Source organism: Triturus cristatus, chromosome 10 (genome assembly GCF_964204655.1).
Source record: "Triturus cristatus chromosome 10, aTriCri1.1, whole genome shotgun sequence".
Taxonomy (NCBI): Eukaryota; Metazoa; Chordata; class Amphibia; order Caudata; family Salamandridae; genus Triturus; species Triturus cristatus.
The window spans coordinates 1,054,326,666-1,054,347,136 of record NC_140593.1 but is presented as its reverse complement, the minus strand read 5'-3'; the positions used below and the strand labels follow the sequence as shown (position 1 = coordinate 1,054,347,136).

General features: G+C 43.3%; 1 protein-coding gene across 2 annotated transcripts in view; it reads right to left on the bottom strand.

The window, feature by feature from the left end:
* The window catches only part of RADIL (Rap associating with DIL domain), a 448,013-nt gene that overhangs the window by 54,024 nt on the left and 373,518 nt on the right, over positions 1-20,471 (bottom strand). For both annotated transcript variants that reach the window (XM_085629184.1, XM_085629183.1), the window contains exon 11: positions 3,829-4,019. In XM_085629184.1, the coding sequence (XP_085485310.1) occupies positions 3,829-4,019 (191 nt within the window). The remainder of the gene's footprint in view (positions 1-3,828; positions 4,020-20,471) is intronic.

Sequence of the window (20,471 nt, the reverse complement as noted above, 5' to 3'; positions counted from 1 at the left end):
AACTCGAGCTTCGTTATCTTTGCCTTTTCGCTGTCACTTGGGACGCCTCTGTGGAACCATCCCATGATGCATCTATTTATCTCCTCCAGAAGAATCTTTGAGTCCAGTAAGTACTATTCAGAAATTCGTTGGTTGCTTCCACTGTGTAGTCATAAATGAAAGTCAACAGTATAAGAAAGAGTCGGGGCGCCGCCCAGTAATTTGGAACTTGGATGCTTTCTCACTGGATTTCCAAATGGTGTTTCTAAGTTGAGGTCTATTCTGTAGATGTGACTCTCGATGGAGCTATGGGAGCGGCAGAAGTATTCAGCTAAACTTGAGGAGCACAGGTGGCATTTTTTCCTGTTCATTTATTCCTACCCTGCTCTCACTCATGGTCTAAAACGTACAGAATATTGGGCTACCTGCCCACCGTATTCTAAAATCTGAGGGACCCCCACTAACGATAGATTACAACCTTTTCTGTAGAAAACATGCAGACTTTGTTCAACATGTTGTATTGTCAACGTGTGCTTTGAACCCATAGTGTGCTGTTATACACAATCTTGCAGACCAGCTCTTTCTTCATTGTACCAGGAATCAAGGACCGTGCCAAGTTCTAGAAGCTATTTCATGGAAGTGTGTCCTTGGCACAGCGCAGCTCCCGCCTACCTGCACTGTCGGCCAGCCTTTTGGCTTTGTCAATGCTTGTTTTGTCATGGGTTTTTGCAAAACTATATTGCTGGGGAAGCTTTTGGGCCCTCGTCAATCTAAAGAAAACTAAAAGCAGTTTGGGAGAACTACTTTGTGTGTGAATGTGCTCCATTTGAAAACGCAGAATGCTGTCACTCACAGTGAAGTTAGCTTGCGGCTGAAGAGGCTGACCCATTGCCCCATGCTGGGTGCTGTAGTGGGTAGGGGAACATTGGATGACACAGTAATATATCAATAAGTGAGGAGGGATGGATGAAAGTCCCCTTGATCTCTGCTAATGCCAGACCTAAAAATAGCTTGTGCTGTAAGGGCGAACATTGGCCCTGATTAAAAATTCAGCATTGGACCACTGAACCACTCACACTTAGAAGACATACCTATGTCAACGAAATACATCTACCACACCACTTGAGGGAGGTATGCTGTATTTAAAGAGTCCTATCATCGTAACAGTGCGACTAGGTCCTTTGAACCTTCTCCCGCTAATATGATGGAAGCAAGTTCTGGAGAAGGAAAAATGACTGCGGATAATTCCATCATCTCTGTCAAGTATGGTGAGGAGCCCACCCGCACATCCGTTGTCAAAATCACAGGCGTCATTTGGGGGACTAGAGATGGTCCCAAGAGCCCGTGCTCCAGGTCCCCAAGAGAAGGTGCCGGGGGTCGAAGGTCACTGGAGGGTACCTGCCAGCGCCAACACAGGTTGCAGGCTGTTCTTCTAGGTACCACCAATGCATACATGGTCTTCGGTTGACTGTGGGAATGCAATCACATGTTCTTCTCATCACAGGGTGCAGGGCAGCCCATTCTGGCTTTGAGGTTGGGAGCTACGATGCCTCACCGGTCATCTAATTCTAGCCACCACGCCAATCACTTGAAGGCCAAGGGGTGGCAAAGAACACTTGAGGTCTGTGAGGGTCACTTGAAGCATGCACTACGGTGGTGAGGCACTTCCTTAGCTCTGAGCAGTGCAAACAACGTATGTGCGGATCAAGGTGGGTTTTCTAAAGTTCAGTCTGCTTCTTCTGGGCAGCGCCTCCACAATGGGCTACATAACTTGGGCAGAACTTTAGGCCGAGGCCGGTAGGCTACTCAGTGCAGGGTAACGGAATAAAGTCCTAACCTGCATGTATAATTACAAAATACACTGCCAAGCTTACGTTAACAGACACAAGGACAGTAGACTCCTGGATGGGTGTTTGGTGAGCCCTTCCAGACCACAGAGCCCCATCTTGGGTCTTCAGCAGCATTCCCTAAACCAGAGTTCCAACGCACATGCATAACAGCCGCGCATACAGGTCACAAAATGTAAACATATCATAGAAACATGCAGTGGGGTAACTCAGGCCAGGGTGCATACCCACAAAAGTATGCAAGGGACATTCCCGACCCAACAGTGTGTGTTTTAAATGATGCACTTGTTCAGTAGGTTTTTCAACCAGGCGGAACTAGTTGGCATCTTTGCTGTCATTTTCAGTAAATTATCTGCAACCCACCAAAGGGCTCTAGGACACAAGAGCATGTCAGACTGCTTCAACACCTGTCAAACCCAGGAAGATTTGGGAGCGATGGAGTGAGCAGCCGGGGACAAAGTGCACGATAACAGAAGAGGGAGTTGAGTGGGCCAATCACCAGGTACAGATCATGGCTTAGATCCCCTGGAACTGTTATTGGCTTATTTACAAGCCTCTTGCACCTCTGGTATGTCACTTTTTCCAATATTAAAAGTGACGCACTAGCGGCGTAAATAAGCCCCTTAAAGTGCCTTGCCCGGGTCCTCTTGCCCCATCAGTACGTCGCTTGCTACACTGTTGCAATGTCCTAAAATTGAGGCACATTATTTCAGACCAGTTACTGATCTGCTTGTTTAACTTTACGCGGATGAATATATTGCTTACGTCAACAAGGCTCAATGGGGAAGAATGACGTATATGTGCTGTTGCTATGATATTCAGGTACAAAGAGCACCGCTCAAGCAGTGTCTGCTACGAAGCACTATGCGCAAGCACCGCTTTTGGAAATCATGAGAAAAGAATGAGGATGGAAGCGTTTTGGAACATGCTGAAGAGGCAGGGGACCCTGACTGACATACAGGCAGTATAGGGGTGAGCGAGAAGGCATACTGAAAAAAAAACCAATGAGTCTACCAAAGGGATTCCCCATCCATCGGCCGAGCATCTGGCTAGGCGAACATCTGGGTGAGGGAATCTTCAGCATCATATCCAATGTAATAACAGTCCCAGGAGGTCAAGCATGGAACAAACAACCGTCTTAAAAAACCCAAAAGAACGCCCAGTAGCCTTATGTTGATAAAGCAAGACCCGAAGGACCTCCAATTCAAGGGCTGTGTGAGACCTTAAGTGAACTTACGGAAAGCAAATGTTTACTGTCCGGTTTGCTGAAGGAGTGGAAACGGGTTCAGAGAAGCAAGAAAGTCACCCAAGACCTAGAGAGCTTCACTCATCTTAAATGCAAGACATACAAAAAAAAACAGATTTCCTCAACAATACATATTCACGTTCAAAACTCCCCAAGAGAAGAGGAACTTGGCCACAGCCAGCTGTGACATCATTTTGCTTGTTAAGAATTTGGCAAGTTCCACAATATATCAATATCCCTCATGCTGCTATAACAGAAGTATATTGAAAAATCGTAGCACTCTTTTCTTATTTGCCCACATAATGCTGCCTTGCTGAGAAAAGCCCCGATACCACGCCTGGGGCATGAAGAAATCCGTGAAACGACACCCGCAATGATTCTGTTGAGTGACACATATCCACGAGTAACAAAAATTATCAGATTTTTTTTTAGCACTAGTGTGTGAAATCAAAACCAGAGAGCAGCAGGAAAACAGAAATCAACTGTGTTGATGATACAACAGTGTAAATTGACCGTCTGACACAAAAGTGATGCCAAAGGAACTGCGCCCGAAAGGATCCCCTTGCACAATGTCCTGTGCCCTGAAGCTATTAAAGAGCCCCTTTTTATATTATTTTTTTAAATTATTTTTCCATTATTCTTCTCAGTCCTTTTCTTTTATTTCAACGGTATTATGATAGATTGTATTGATTGATTATTCATAGATTTTCAGCAAAAGCTTCAAAAATGTAAACTAAAGAAAGTGTTTTAACATACCGGCGTGCGATTCCTTTCGGCAAGCTCCTTCATCACTGGGCTTTTAGTTCGATGACTCCACAGGAAGTGACGTATGTACAATAGGTGCCTGTAGATGTTGTCATCCAGAGAATCCACCTCCAGGTCAACCTTAAATCCTCCACTTGGCAAGATGATAGGGGGGTGGTTGTCAAAGGATTCCAGGATGTCGTCTGGGTAAAAAACCAACAGGTCACTACAGTTCTACAGACAGCGCTATCATCGGATCGATCAAACCGTGGAAGTTTTGCCCTCATACCGAGTCTCTGCTATATAAATACCACACATAAATAAAAATACTTTGTTACTGTATGAGGGCAAAACTTCCACAAACAAATCAAGCTACACACAAGTTTCTTTTATTATTCTTATGTGTAGTATTTGTATAGCGGACACCTAGTACTAGGGTAGCGGAGCACTTTACATATAAACCTCTCTGACATATACCTACTTTACACATACATAAAATACATATATATCATGCATACTGATCATACACATGCAATCCCAATATATATTTCTTCCTCTGAATGTGCTCATTTTTCACTTTGCTTAAATAAGGCAACACTAGTGACTAGTATATACCTGTTCAAAGCAGAAAATAGTGCACAACTTAACACTTGACACAGATCCTAGTGCTAACTGTAGTCTTAAAAACACCCTAGTGCAAATCACATTTGCTTGTGTTTGTTATGCCTGATTAACTCTAGAAGGCAGGAGAGAAATGTGGACAAACAGTTGACACCCCTTATTGTGTGTTAATATGTAGTTTGTTCCTCAGTGTGAGGGCAGTTACCACCAGCTAAAAATGTATATCCAAAATACCACACATTTTGATCCGTTCAAAACAGACACTAGTGTATTGACAGGCAGAAAAACATTTACACACACACATGTGCACTTGACCTGGTTTGTGTCCACCATGGTTCTAACTTGGATTTGCTAGGGACAGTTAACAAACGTCATTTCACGAAAATGTATTTTAATCATTTTATGCAGGAGCCTGTTTAACAATATTATTATATGGATTAAGACCTAAAACCTATGAGTCTTCATGAATATCATGATTACAGTTTATTCTTTCAAAAACATGGGAGCGGATATTTCGTGCTTACTCTGTTGCCACACATGTATGTCGGGAGGGTGCACCTTAGATATACTGGAACGAAAATATTTGTTTTCTTATGGATGTGGGTAATTGATACACGACAAAATGGTGCCTGTAGAGAAACAAACTGAAAGTGCGGATGCAGAACAGCTGTAAATGATATGTGAGCTCTTCAGGACTGTTTCAGGTAACAAACTGATGATGGTGTCTAAGCTTTCAAATGCACTTGGAATAAATTCATAGGGACAGATTTACAAGAACTGACGCATCTCTGCATATTAGCAAAAAAAACTTGCACCACCATGGATGCGTCGCATTAACAATGCAGCGCACCATGGCGCAAAGATTGACAGATGCCTCAAGCATCTGTTGGCGTACTGGTAACACATTGCTGGAGTCGTGTCGCAAGCATGACGCAACTTCAGCAATGCTCAGAAATGCCTATTCCTAATGTGCTGCGTCACTCCTAACGCCTGCAGGCGTACGGTTTTGACGCAGTGCCGTCGTAGAAGGGACTCAGTGAAATCTTGTAGATTTCACTGAGTCACTTTTACGAGGCTTTCTTGCGTTGGAACACCCACTCTGCATACATTATACCTGACGCAAGTATAATGTGACACAGGGCTTTACAACATGACACATCTCCCTAGATGCGTCATGTTGTAAATGTGTCGCAACGTGGCGCATTGTTTACGCTGCCGCTGCGTCACCAAAGTAACGCAACAGCAGCATAAAAGTGTCGCAAGGGGCTTGTAAATCTACCCCATAACTCTTTTCCAAGTAAAATGTTTTTTTAGAGGCATATTTACAAAGAACTGGCTTAGAGCAGAGCCACAAGTCATATAGCTGCGCTGCCCTACGCCAATTTGAAAGGGCTGGAATGCCCAGTATTTACAAGATGCAATGAATTCCTGTTTTTTCTATCTGTGCCGGCGCACAATTTGCAGCAGAGCTGCAACACAGGAACCCTTGCACCATGGTGCAAGGGTGTCTTTGTTGTTGGCAGGATTGTTTTTGTGCAGGAAGGAACACCTTCCTGCACAAAAACAATCAAAAGAGGCATTTTACTCGTTCCACATGAGCTGCAGACTACAGAACACATGGAAAGAGAAAAAAAACGAGGAGAAGTGTAAACATTTCGCCTCATTACGCCTACTCTAGGAAGGCACAAGGTTTTGGCACTGCCCCACGTTTGCGAGATATTGTAAATCTGGGGCAGCGTTAAAGTCCATGGGTGTTGGGTGGGAACACCCACAGCAACACCCATGGAAAGTCTCTTTGCTACACAGTAAGGCAAGGCAGCTACTTGCACTGCTTTGCCTTACTCTATATCTACAAGGTCATGAAAATCCATGCAGGGTGGCTTTATGTGGCCTTGTAAATATGGCTAAGCCTTGTATGCCACAGGAACGTCGCAAAAAGTGACGTTCCGGCGGCACACAGGGCTTGTAAATAAGCCCCTTAGTTTATTTTTTTTAAAGTGACGGCTTGCTTGAAGTTTCGGACAGTCTCGACGGTCTCTACCTCTCAAACTGGCTGCACATTTCACTGGATGATTCAGCCCAAGCTATACTGAATTGTCGTTCTCATTTGTCGACAGATCTCTGTGATCTTCGCATCTTAGCTATGACCTTGAAAAATTTTAAGCCAATAGTGACTGTGTTATTAAATCGTTTTTTTGCACAGCTATTGTCCCTATTTGCAGGAGGCATGTGCTGGTAGTCCCATTATTAAAAAAAACCCCAAAAAAACCCACTGCTGATGCAACAAATTTGTCAAACTTCAGGCCTATATCTCTCCCACTATTTGGAATCCCAAGGTCTTCTTCAAAATATACTATCTGGGTTCAGGCCTAATCAGCGTACTGAATCAATACTTCTTCAAATTACAGAATTCATTAAAATCAGCCCGGTCCAGGATCAATCTGCCACCTTGGTGTTCCTCAACCTCTCTGCGGCGTTTGACACTATGCCATTCTATCTTGTTAGTGTCTAGAAGAATGAGGTGTTTGTGACTTGGTCTTCCGATGACTGAAATCTGTTCTCACTAATAGAAATCAGATGCCTCCCTTCTAAAATGTTCTTCATCTACAAAATCTCGTAAATATGGGGTCCCGCAGGCTTCTTTATTGAGCTCTACTTTAATCAGCAGCTCCTCTTGCAGCAATTATCCAGCCATTTTCCGTAGGCATAGTTTCTTATTTGGACAACACGCAATTCATGTTTTCTTTTGAAAAAACTCCTGAATTGATGCAAGAATCATTTAAAGGATGTCTTGTAAAGGTTGCTGATTGGATGAAAAACAGCTGCCTTAAACTCACTTCGGCCCAATCAGAAATTCTGATTTTCGAAGGTTCACAATCTGTGTGGTCCAATGTCTGGTTGCCGGGTGAACTGGGTGCTATACCTGCTCCTTCTAATTCAGCAAGAAATCTAGGAGTTCAATTTGATTTTGGTCTTTCTTTCAGACCCCAGAGTTCAGCAGTTGCTCCAACATGTTTTTCTCTCTTACCTTCTTTAAATAAATTTGTCATCCTCCTGGCCAATGCACGCAAGCCCACTGTCATGCTCTCAATGCTGCAGACTTGATGAAGCAAATTCCATGTATTAGGTCTACCCAGGACCTTCTTTGTTGGCCACGGATCGTACAACACGCAGCCGCCAGGCTCATTTTTAAAATTTCACGGCCATAGCAGTATCATTACATCTCAAATTACGTCATTGGCTTCCAGTACATGACACAGAGCCTTTTATAAGAAAGACCGACCCAAAATCTCTGATCGACAGATTTACTCATTATTGCCCGTAGAGATGCCTGATATACTGAAGATTCCTAGCGTCCAAAGCGCTTTGAATGGAGGTTGTCCTTTTGCCATACTGTCAGCCAAAATATGGAGCGAGCTTCCATCTCATTGGAATCCAGCTTTAAGTAACAGCTGAAAACCTGGCTATTTAAAACAGCGTAATTATTTCTATTTACTGGTTTGTGGGCTCTTTGCTTGCATAGCATCGGGATACCCTTTTGGCATAGCTGTTGAGCTTTATAAGTCTATTATTCATTCATACACATACTAGTGACATTGGTTCCTTGACGAATGTGTGACTACAGGGAGATGTTCTCTCTCAATTCCCTATTAGACCAGTAGCCCCAAAAGGTGGGGAATGACAGTATTTCCAGATACAAAGCAAGTATCTTGCATGTCTTTGTGCCTGTTTTGTCTTCATCTTGTATGTGTTAAACAGAGCTCAAAGATTATCAACAGCGACATGCAATCTACCAGGGACTGCACAGTCCTGATGAAAGCCTTGTGACGCTTCTGGGCATGTATGAAGGCTGAAACATGTCAACTTGAGAGGATGGTGGGATAATAATATCCCCTCTCCATCCAACTGTATGATTTTAATCTTGTCTGGGAAAAAAATGAAAATACAATACATTATTGAGTTTTTTTCCTAAGCCAATACAAACAACAAACTAGGAGGCTTATTTACAAGCCCCTGTGCGCTGCCGGACCGTCACTTTTAGTGACGGTCTGTCGGCGCACACTGCAGGGCCATGTCCACAAGGCCACGTAACACTGCCCTGTGTGCCATTTTTTCATGGCCTAGCAGCTACTGACTGAGGCAACGCACTGCAAGTCGCTGCGTTACCTCACCCTGCGATAGGGAGGCGCGCCATGGGCGTTATGGTGGGTGTTCCCAGGTGAAACCCATGGCATTTGACACAATCACAGATTTACAAGATATTTGCATATGCATCAAAAGCCAACGCCTTTCCAGGGGAGGTATAAGGGAGGCGCAACAAGGAGAAATACCATTATTTCTCCTCGTTTTTCCTTTTTCTACGTGTGGTGCATTTTGCAGCACTCATAGAAAGAGGAAAACCCCTCTCGTGATTGTTTTTGTATTGGAATTTGTCACTTCCAGCATAAAAACAATCATCCCTGCAAGGCAGGCACCCTTGCACTATGGTCCAAGGGTGCCTGTGTTTGCACATGGCAGCACATGGTTTGCCAGCCCACGGCAAAAGGACAGGAATGCGCCGTATCTCATAGACTCTATACACCCCTGCCCTTTTCTTTTGACGCAGTGCAGCACAACAAGATTCCTTGCGGTGCTGCCCTGCGCCAAAACCTTGTAAATGAGGCCCCATGAGATCCACTAGTGCGGTTGAGCACATCCCGAAAGAAAGTAGTAGGGATGTGCAGCCGGATGATGAAGCATACCACAAATTGTGGGTGAGGGCAATTCTTTCAAAACAAAGATTTTTTTCCTTGAAGTATTCCACACATACACCACTAAGCAGTGTCCATAGCCTATGATACTGATGGTCTGGTAGATGGATCTAAGCTGATATTATTTATAGAGTGTTATTTATGAGTATTAAATTGCTTGTTTTCAGATTGATTACGTATCACTTCCGTGGAATTGCCTGAAACACAGCAGTGACATTACTTCAATACTTGCTGAAAAAGAGCAATACCTATTGAGAGGGAGTATTGAATTATGGAGTAAAAACAAATTATGCTTAAAAAAATTGCTCCATAAAATATTAAATGAGAAATTTGTGAAAGGATATCCATGTGAGTGCCCTTAAAGAGTATAGATATTAAGTTGAATTTCTGATCCATGTAGTACTTTTCCTAACATCCCAGGGAAGAGCGTAACGCACCAGTAAAGTGATAACTATAAAGTTGTACCGCGTGTGGTGACTTTAATCACAATTGTAACATTTCAGTTCTTATGAACTATGATAATTGTATCAAAAACAATATCAAAAAGTAAACATTCAATATTATCTACTTGACATTTTCCTTTTCACTGGTTCCCCAGGAATGAACAGCTGGCCTATGGGCACATTCGGTTTCTGCCACGAATAACAATGATGCTCTATTGTTCTTGCAAGTCACTACCCTCACAACCATAAGGAGAAAGGGCCCTCTGAAACCCAAAGGATTTTTAGTTTGCGGGAAGACAGATATTGGCCTCATTTCATCTTAAGCCAGGGAGTCGTTTCCCAAATGTTATTAATGAACAAAACCAGCAGTTTCAGCCCCTACTTAGAGGTCAGTCGATTAATGGCCAAGGCAAAAGCCAGCAAGCTAGGGTTGTGAACAAAGTGTCCTGTGCTTGATTTTATAGCTTGTGTTGGAATTCTTCACGCTAACGGGGTCCTGAGTTGGACTACACACCAGCTGACATCATGGCCCGAAGAAAGGCGGTGCCGGTAAAGAACAAGGCAAACCTGCTATCACATCCCTCACTTGGCTGCCTTTGAGGAAACCATCATCAGGGACTTAAATATCCCAGTAATAGGAAATCTCCTAACTATACAATGGCTATACATAAAGGGCCTCATGTACAAGTCCATTGCGTCACCAGTGCGTCACTTTTTTAGACGTACCCGCGGCACAGTGTGCCTGCCCATATTTACAAGGCCACGTAAAGCCACCCTGCGTCACTTTTCATGGCCTCGTAAATGTGGGCCCCTTGCACGCATTACTCTGCGTGAAAGGGGCGTTCCATGGGTGTTCCTCTGGGTGTTCCCAAGCAACATTCATGGAACCTGACGCATTTCCAGATTTACAAAGTGTTGTAAACCTGGGTAGGAGTGGTGCTGCGAGGAGAAATACTTTTATTTCGCCTCGTTTTTTGCTCTTTCTATGTGTGCTGCATTCTGCAGCACACATAGAAAGTATAGGAGGAGTGAAACACCATTAATGATTATCTTTGTGCAATAAAGTCTCCCTTCCTGCACAACAATTATCCCTGCAATGCTGGCACCATGGTGTAAAGGTGTCTGCGTTGGGGCCCGGCTGCTGTTTGTGCGCCGGCGCAGGGGAGAAGGACAGGAATGCGGCGTATCTTGTACATACGGCGCATTACTGCCCTTTTATTTTGATGCACAGCAGCACAGCAGGAAGGCTTGCTGTGCTGCTATGCATCACAATATTGTAGATTTAGCACATAATGTGTACTTCTGGTGCTCATGGAGGGACCCATAACAGGGCTAGATGATAGACGATGAACGGTTTCCAAGGAGTATATCCAGGTTATAAACAGCCACTTGTTTATTCTTGCCTTTAGTCTTTTTTCCACTTCTTCTTTTTAAGAAGTTCCTAGCGGAAAGAGTGAGACTCTCTGGTGCAGGTGGTCTCGACCCTCATATCTAGGAAATAAGCACGTTGGAGTCTCAGGTAACAGACTATAAGGCCACTGGCCTCTGTGCTAAAAAAGCATATTTGTTTGGAAACTCCAGAGTGGAGTTCTTGTGAGTATCCCCAAGGGGCTGCAACTGTATCCCTCTGGAAGCACCTTGTGGACCACCTTTTCAGGATGATCTGCCAAAGCCTCACAGGGAGGGACCTGGCCAGCAGGAAATACTCGTGTAACTGAGGAACTCCTGTGGAGCAGGTGGGACATCTGATAGGGACCGGCACAACTGCAGATATCACGATAGAGACTTGATGTAGCACTGAGGATCTTTGGCGTAACCATCCCATAACATAAAGCTGATATCAGTGTAGCTCTATGGTACTGGGATAAGAAGAATGATGCCTGAACCAGCCTGCAGATATCACAATAGAGACCTGATGTAGCACTGAGGATCTTTGGCGTAACCATCACTTAACATAAAGCTGATATCAGTGTAGCTCTATGGTACTGGGATAAGAAGAATGATGCCTGAACCAGCCTGCAGATATCACAATAGAGACCTGATGTAGCACTGAGGATCTTTGGCGTAACCATCCCATAACATAAAGCTGATATCAGTGTAGCTCTATGGTACTGGGATAAGAAGAATGATGCCTGAACCAGCCTGCAGATATCACAATAGAGACCTGATGTAGCACTGAGGATCTTTGGCGTAACCATCCCATAACATAAAGCTGATATCAGTGTAGCTCTATGGTACTGGGATAAGAATAATGATGCCTGAACCAGCCTGCAGATATCACGATAGTGACTTGATGTAGCACTGAGATCTTTGGCGTAAACCATCACTTAACATAAAGCTGATATCAGTGTAGCTCTATGGTACTGGGATATGAAGAATGATGCCTAAACCGCCCTGCAGAAATCACGATCGATAGAGACTTGATGTAGCACTGAGATCTTTGGCGTAAACCATCACTTAACATAAAGCTGATATCAGTGTAGCTCTATGGTACTGGGATAAGAAGAATGATGCCTGAACCAGCCTGCAGATATCACAATAGAGACCTGATGTAGCACTAAGGATCTTTGGCGTAACCATCCCATAACATAAAGCTGATATCAGTGTAGCTCTATGGTACTGGGATAAGAAGAATGATGCCTGAACCAGCCTGCAGATATCACAATAGAGACCTGATGTAGCACTGAGGATCTTTGGCGTAACCATCCCATAACATAAAGCTGATATCAGTGTAGCTCTATGGTACTGGGATAAGAATAATGATGCCTGAACCAGCCTGCAGATATCACGATAGTGACTTGATGTAGCACTGAGATCTTTGGCGTAAACCATCACTTAACATAAAGCTGATATCAGTGTAGCTCTATGGTACTGGGATATGAAGAATGATGCCTAAACCGCCCTGCAGAAATCACGATCGATAGAGACTTGATGTAGCACTGAGATCTTTGGCGTAAACCATCACTTAACATAAAGCTGATATCAGTGTAGCTCTATGGTACTGGGATATGAAGAATGATGCCTGGACCAGCCAGCAGATATCACGATAGAGACTTGATGTAGCACTGAGATCTTTGGCGTAAACCATCACTTAACATAAAGCTGATATCAGTGTAGCTCTATGGTACTGAGATATGAAGAATGATGCCTGAACCAGCCTGCAGATATCACGATAGAGACCTGATGTAGCACTGAGGATCTTTGGCGTAACCATCCCATAACATAAAGCAGATATCAGTGTAGCTCTATGGTACTGGGATAAGAATAATGATGCCTGAACCAGCCTGCAGATATCACGATAGAGACTTGATGTAGCACTGAGATCTTTGGCGTAAACCATCACTTAACATAAAGTTGATATCAGTGTAGCTCTATGGTACTGGGATATGAAGAATGATGCCTAAACCAGCCTGCAGATATCACGATAGAGACTGGATGTAGCACTGAGACCTTTGGCGTAAACCATCACTTAACATAAAGCTGAAATCAGTGTAGCTCTATGGTACTGGGATATGAAGAATGATGCCTGAACCAGCCAGCAGATATCACGATAGAGACTTGATGTAGCACTGAGATCTTTGGCGTAAACCATCACTTAACATAAAGCTGATTTCAGTGTAGCTCTATGGTACTGGGATATGAAGAATGAAGCCTAAAACAGCCTGCAGATATCACAATAGACACTTGATGTAGCACTGAGGATCTTTGGCGTAACCATCCCATAACATAAAGCTGATATCAGTGTAGCTCTATGGTACTGGGATAAGAAGAATGATGCCTGAACCAGCCTGCAGATATCACGATAGAGACTTGATGTAGCACTGAGGATCTTTGGCGTAACCATCACTTAACATAAAGCTGATATCAGTGTAGCTCTATGGTACTGGGATAAGAAGAATGATGCCTGAACCAGCCTGCAGATATCACGATAGAGACTTGATGTAGCACTGATAATCTTTGGCGTAACCATCCCATAACATAAAGCTGATATCAGTGTAGCTCTATGGTACTGGGATATGAAGAATGATGCCTAAACCAGCCTGCAGATATCACAATAGACACTTGATGTAGCACTGAGGATCTTTGGCGTAACCATCCCATAACATAAAGCTGATATCAGTGTAGCTCTATGGTACTGGGATATGAAGAATGATGCCTGAACCAGCCTGCAGATATCACGATAGAGGCTTGATGTAGCACTGAGATCTTTGGCGTAAACCATCACTTAACATAAAGCTGATATCAGTGTAGCTCTATGGTACTGGGATATGAAGAATGATGCCTAAACCAGCCTGCAGATATCACGATAGAGACTTGATGTAGCACTGAGATCTTTGGCGTAAACCATCACTTAACATAAAGCTGATGTCAGTGTAGCTCTATGGTACTGGGATATGAAGAATGATGCCTGGACCAGCCAGCAGATATCACGATAGAGACTTGATGTAGCACTGAGATCTTTGGCGTAAACCATCACTTAACATAAAGCTGATATCAGTGTAGCTCTATGGTACTGAGATATGAAGAATGATGCCTGAACCAGCCTGCAGATATCACGATAGAGACCTGATGTAGCACTGAGGATCTTTGGCGTAACCATCCCATAACATAAAGCAGATATCAGTGTAGCTCTATGGTACTGGGATAAGAATAATGATGCCTGAACCAGCCTGCAGATATCACGATAGAGACTTGATGTAGCACTGAGATCTTTGGCGTAAACCATCACTTAACATAAAGTTGATATCAGTGTAGCTCTATGGTACTGGGATATGAAGAATGATGCCTAAACCAGCCTGCAGATATCACGATAGAGACTTGATGTAGCACTGAGATCTTTGGCGTAAACCATCACTTAACATAAAGCTGAAATCAGTGTAGCTCTATGGTACTGGGATATGAAGAATGATGCCTGAACCAGCCAGCAGATATCACGATAGAGACTTGATGTAGCACTGAGATCTTTGGCGTAAACCATCACTTAACATAAAGCTGATATCAGTGTAGCTCTATGGTACTGGGATATGAAGAATGAAGCCTAAAACAGCCTGCAGATATCACAATAGACACTTGATGTAGCACTGAGGATCTTTGGCGTAACCATCCCATAACATAAAGCTGATATCAGTGTAGCTCTATGGTACTGGGATAAGAAGAATGATGCCTGAACCAGCCTGCAGATATCACGATAGAGACTTGATGTAGCACTGAGGATCTTTGGCGTAACCATCACTTAACATAAAGCTGATATCAGTGTAGCTCTATGGTACTGGGATAAGAAGAATGATGCCTGAACCAGCCTGCAGATATCACGATAGAGACTTGATGTAGCACTGAGGATCTTTGGCGTAACCATCCCATAACATAAAGCTGATATCAGTGTAGCTCTATGGTACTGGGATATGAAGAATGATGCCTAAACCAGCCTGCAGATATCACAATAGACACTTGATGTAGCACTGAGGATCTTTGGCGTAACCATCCCATAACATAAAGCTGATATCAGTGTAGCTCTATGGTACTGGGATATGAAGAATGATGCCTGAACCAGCCTGCAGATATCACGATAGAGGCTTGATGTAGCACTGAGGAACTTTGGCGTAACCATCCCATAACATAAAGCTGATATCAGTGTAGCTCTATGGTACTGGGATAAGAAGAATGATGCCTGAACCAGACTGCAGATATCACGATAGAGACTTGATGTAGCACTGAGGATCTTTGGCGTAACCATCACTTAACATAAAGCTGATATCAGGGTAGCTCTATGGTACTGGGATAAGAAGAATGATGCCTGAACCAGCCTGCAGATATCACGATAGAGACTTGATGTAGCACTGAGGATCTTTGGCGTAACCATCACTTAACATAAAGCTGATATCAGTGTAGCTCTATGGTACTGGGATAAGAAGAATGATGCCTGAACCAGCCTGCAGATATCACGATAGAGACTTGATGTAGCACTGAGGATCTTTGGCGTAACCATCACTTAACATAAAGCTGATATCAGTGTAGCTCTATGGTACTGGGATAAGAAGAATGATGCCTGAACCAGCCTGCAGATATCACGATAGAGACTTGATGTAGCACTGAGGATCATAGACACTTGATGTAGCACTGAGGATCTTTGGCGTAACCATCCCATAACATAAAGCTGATATCAGTGTAGCTCTATGGTACTGGGATATGAAGAATGATGCCTGAACCAGCCTGCAGATATCACGATAGAGGCTTGATGTAGCACTGAGGAACTTTGGCGTAACCATCCCATAACATAAAGCTGATATCAGTGTAGCTCTATGGTACTGGGATAAGAAGAATGATGCCTGAACCAGACTGCAGATATCACGATAGAGACTTGATGTAGCACTGAGGATCTTTGGCGTAACCATCACTTAACATAAAGCTGATATCAGGGTAGCTCTATGGTACTGGGATAAGAAGAATGATGCCTGAACCAGCCTGCAGATATCACAATAGAGACTTGATGTAGCACTGAGGATCTTTGGCGTAACCATCACTTAACATAAAGCTGATATCAGTGTAGCTCTATGGTACTGGGATAAGAAGAATGATGCCTGAACCAGCCTGCAGATATCACGATAGAGACTTGATGTAGCACTGAGGATCTTTGGCGTAACCATCACTTAACATAAAGCTGATATCAGTGTAGCTCTATGGTACTGGGATATGAAGAATGATGCCTAAACCAGCCTGCAGATATCACGATAGAGACTGGATGTAGCACTGAGACCTTTGGCGTAAACCATCACTTAACATAAAGCTGAAATCAGTGTACCTCTATGGTACTGGGATATGAAGAATGATGCCTGAACCAGCCAGCAGATATCACGATAGAGACTTGATGTAGCACTGAGATCTTTGGCGTAAACCATCACTTAACATAAAGCTGATATCAGTGTAGCTCTATGGTACTGGGATATGAAGAATGAAGCCTAAAACAGCCTGCAGATATCACAATAGACACTTGATGTAGCACTGAGGATCTTTGGCGTAACCATCCCATAACATAAAGCTGATATCAGTGTAGCTCTATGGTACTGGGATAAGAAGAATGATGCCTGAACCAGCCTGCAGATATCACGATAGAGACTTGATGTAGCACTGAGGATCTTTGGCGTAACCATCACTTAACATAAAGCTGATATCAGTGTAGCTCTATAGTACTGGGATAAGAAGAATGATGCCTGAACCAGCCTGCAGATATCACGATAGAGACTTGATGTAGCACTGAGGATCTTTGGCGTAACCATCCCATAACATAAAGCTGATATCAGTGTAGCTCTATGGTACTGGGATATGAAGAATGATGCCTAAACCAGCCTGCAGATATCACAATAGACACTTGATGTAGCACTGAGGATCTTTGGCGTAACCATCCCATAACATAAAGCTGATATCAGTGTAGCTCTATGGTACTGGGATATGAAGAATGATGCCTGAACCAGCCTGCAGATATCACGATAGAGGCTTGATGTAGCACTGAGATCTTTGGCGTAAACCATCACTTAACATAAAGCTGATATCAGTGTAGCTCTATGGTACTGGGATATGAAGAATGATGCCTAAACCAGCCTGCAGATATCACGATAGAGACTTGATGTAGCACTGAGATCTTTGGCGTAAACCATCACTTAACATAAAGCTGATATCAGTGTAGCTCTATGGTACTGGGATATGAAGAATGATGCCTGGACCAGCCAGCAGATATCACGATAGAGACTTGATGTAGCACTGAGATCTTTGGCGTAAACCATCACTTAACATAAAGCTGATATCAGTGTAGCTCTATGGTACTGAGATATGAAGAATGATGCCTGAACCAGCCTGCAGATATCACGATAGAGACCTGATGTAGCACTGAGGATCTTTGGCGTAACCATCCCATAACATAAAGCAGATATCAGTGTAGCTCTATGGTACTGGGATAAGAATAATGATGCCTGAACCAGCCTGCAGATATCACGATAGAGACTTGATGTAGCACTGAGATCTTTGGCGTAAACCATCACTTAACATAAAGTTGATATCAGTGTAGCTCTATGGTACTGGGATATGAAGAATGATGCCTAAACCAGCCTGCAGATATCACGATAGAGACTTGATGTAGCACTGAGATCTTTGGCGTAAACCATCACTTAACATAAAGCTGAAATCAGTGTAGCTCTATGGTACTGGGATATGAAGAATGATGCCTGAACCAGCCAGCAGATATCACGATAGAGACTTGATGTAGCACTGAGATCTTTGGCGTAAACCATCACTTAACATAAAGCTGATATCAGTGTAGCTCTATGGTACTGGGATATGAAGAATGAAGCCTAAAACAGCCTGCAGATATCACAATAGACACTTGATGTAGCACTGAGGATCTTTGGCGTAACCATCCCATAACATAAAGCTGATATCAGTGTAGCTCTATGGTACTGGGATAAGAAGAATGATGCCTGAACCAGCCTGCAGATATCACGATAGAGACTTGATGTAGCACTGAGGATCTTTGGCGTAACCATCACTTAACATAAAGCTGATATCAGTGTAGCTCTATGGTACTGGGATAAGAAGAATGATGCCTGAACCAGCCTGCAGATATCACGATAGAGACTTGATGTAGCACTGAGGATCTTTGGCGTAACCATCCCATAACATAAAGCTGATATCAGTGTAGCTCTATGGTACTGGGATATGAAGAATGATGCCTAAACCAGCCTGCAGATATCACAATAGACACTTGATGTAGCACTGAGGATCTTTGGCGTAACCATCCCATAACATAAAGCTGATATCAGTGTAGCTCTATGGTACTGGGATATGAAGAATGATGCCTGAACCAGCCTGCAGATATCACGATAGAGGCTTGATGTAGCACTGAGGAACTTTGGCGTAACCATCCCATAACATAAAGCTGATATCAGTGTAGCTCTATGGTACTGGGATAAGAAGAATGATGCCTGAACCAGACTGCAGATATCACGATAGAGACTTGATGTAGCACTGAGGATCTTTGGCGTAACCATCACTTAACATAAAGCTGATATCAGGGTAGCTCTATGGTACTGGGATAAGAAGAATGATGCCTGAACCAGCCTGCAGATATCACGATAGAGACTTGATGTAGCACTGAGGATCTTTGGCGTAACCATCACTTAACATAAAGCTGATATCAGTGTAGCTCTATGGTACTGGGATAAGAAGAATGATGCCTGAACCAGCCTGCAGATATCACGATAGAGACTTGATGTAGCACTGAGGATCTTTGGCGTAACCATCCCATAACATAAAGCTGATATCAGTGTAGCTCTATGGTACTGGGATATGAAGAATGATGCCTAAACCAGCCTGCAGATATCACAATAGACACTTGATGTAGCACTGAGGATCTTTGGCGTAACCATCCCATAACATAAAGCTGATATCAGTGTAGCTCTATGGTACTGGGATATGAAGAATGATGCCTGAACCAGCCTGCAGATATCACGATAGAGGCTTGATGTAGCACTGAGGAACTTTGGCGTAACCATCCCATAACATAAAGCTGATATCAGTGTAGCTCTATGGTACTGGGATAAGAAGAATGATGCCTGAACCAGACTGCAGATATCACGATAGAGACTTGATGTAGCACTGAGGATCTTTGGCGTAACCATCACTTAACATAAAGCTGATATCAGGGTAGCTCTATGGTACTGGGATAAGAAGAATGATGCCTGAACCAGCCTGCAGATATCACGATAGAGACTTGATGTAGCACTGAGGATCTTTGGCGTAACCATCACTTAACATAAAGCTGATATCAGTGTAGCTCTATGGTACTGGGATAAGAAGAATGATGCCTGAACCAGCCTGCAGATATCACGATAGAGACTTGATGTAGCACTGAGGATCTTTGGCGTAACCATCACTTAACATAAAGCTGATATCAGTGTAGCTCTATGGTACTGGGATAAGAAGAATGATGCCTGAACCAGCCTGCAGATATCACGATAGAGACTTGATGTAGCACTGAGATCTTTGGCGTAAACCATCACTTAACATAAAGTTGATATCAGTGTAGCTCTATGGTACTGGGATATGAAGAATGATGCCTAAACCAGCCTGCAGATATCACGATAGAGACTTGATGTAGCACTGAGATCTTTGGCGTAAACCATCACTTAACATAAAGCTGAAATCAGTGTAGCTCTATGGTACTGGGATATGAAGAATGATGCCTGAACCAGCCAGCAGATATCACGATAGAGACTTGATGTAGCACTGAGATCTTTGGCGTAAACCATCACTTAACATAAAGCTGATATCAGTGTAGCTCTATGGTACTGGGATATGAAGAATGAAGCCTAAAACAGCCTGCAGATATCACAATAGACACTTGATGTAGCACTGAGGATCTTTGGCGTAACCATCCCATAACATAAAGCTGATATCAGTGTAGCTCTATGGTACTGGGATAAGAAGAATGATGCCTGAACCAGCCTGCAGATATCACGATAGAGACTTGATGTAGCACTGAGGATCTTTGGCGTAACCATCACTTAACATAAAGCTGATATCAGTGTAGCTCTATGGTACTGGGATAAGAAGAATGATGCCTGAACCAGCCTGCAGATATCACGATAGAGACTTGATGTAGCACTGAGGATCTTTGGCGTAACCATCCCATAACATAAAGCTGATATCAGTGTAGCTCTATGGTACTGGGATATGAAGAATGATGCCTAAACCAGCCTGCAGATATCACAATAGACACTTGATGTAGCACTGAGGATCTTTGGCGTAACCATCCCATAACATAAAGCTGATATCAGTGTAGCTCTATGGT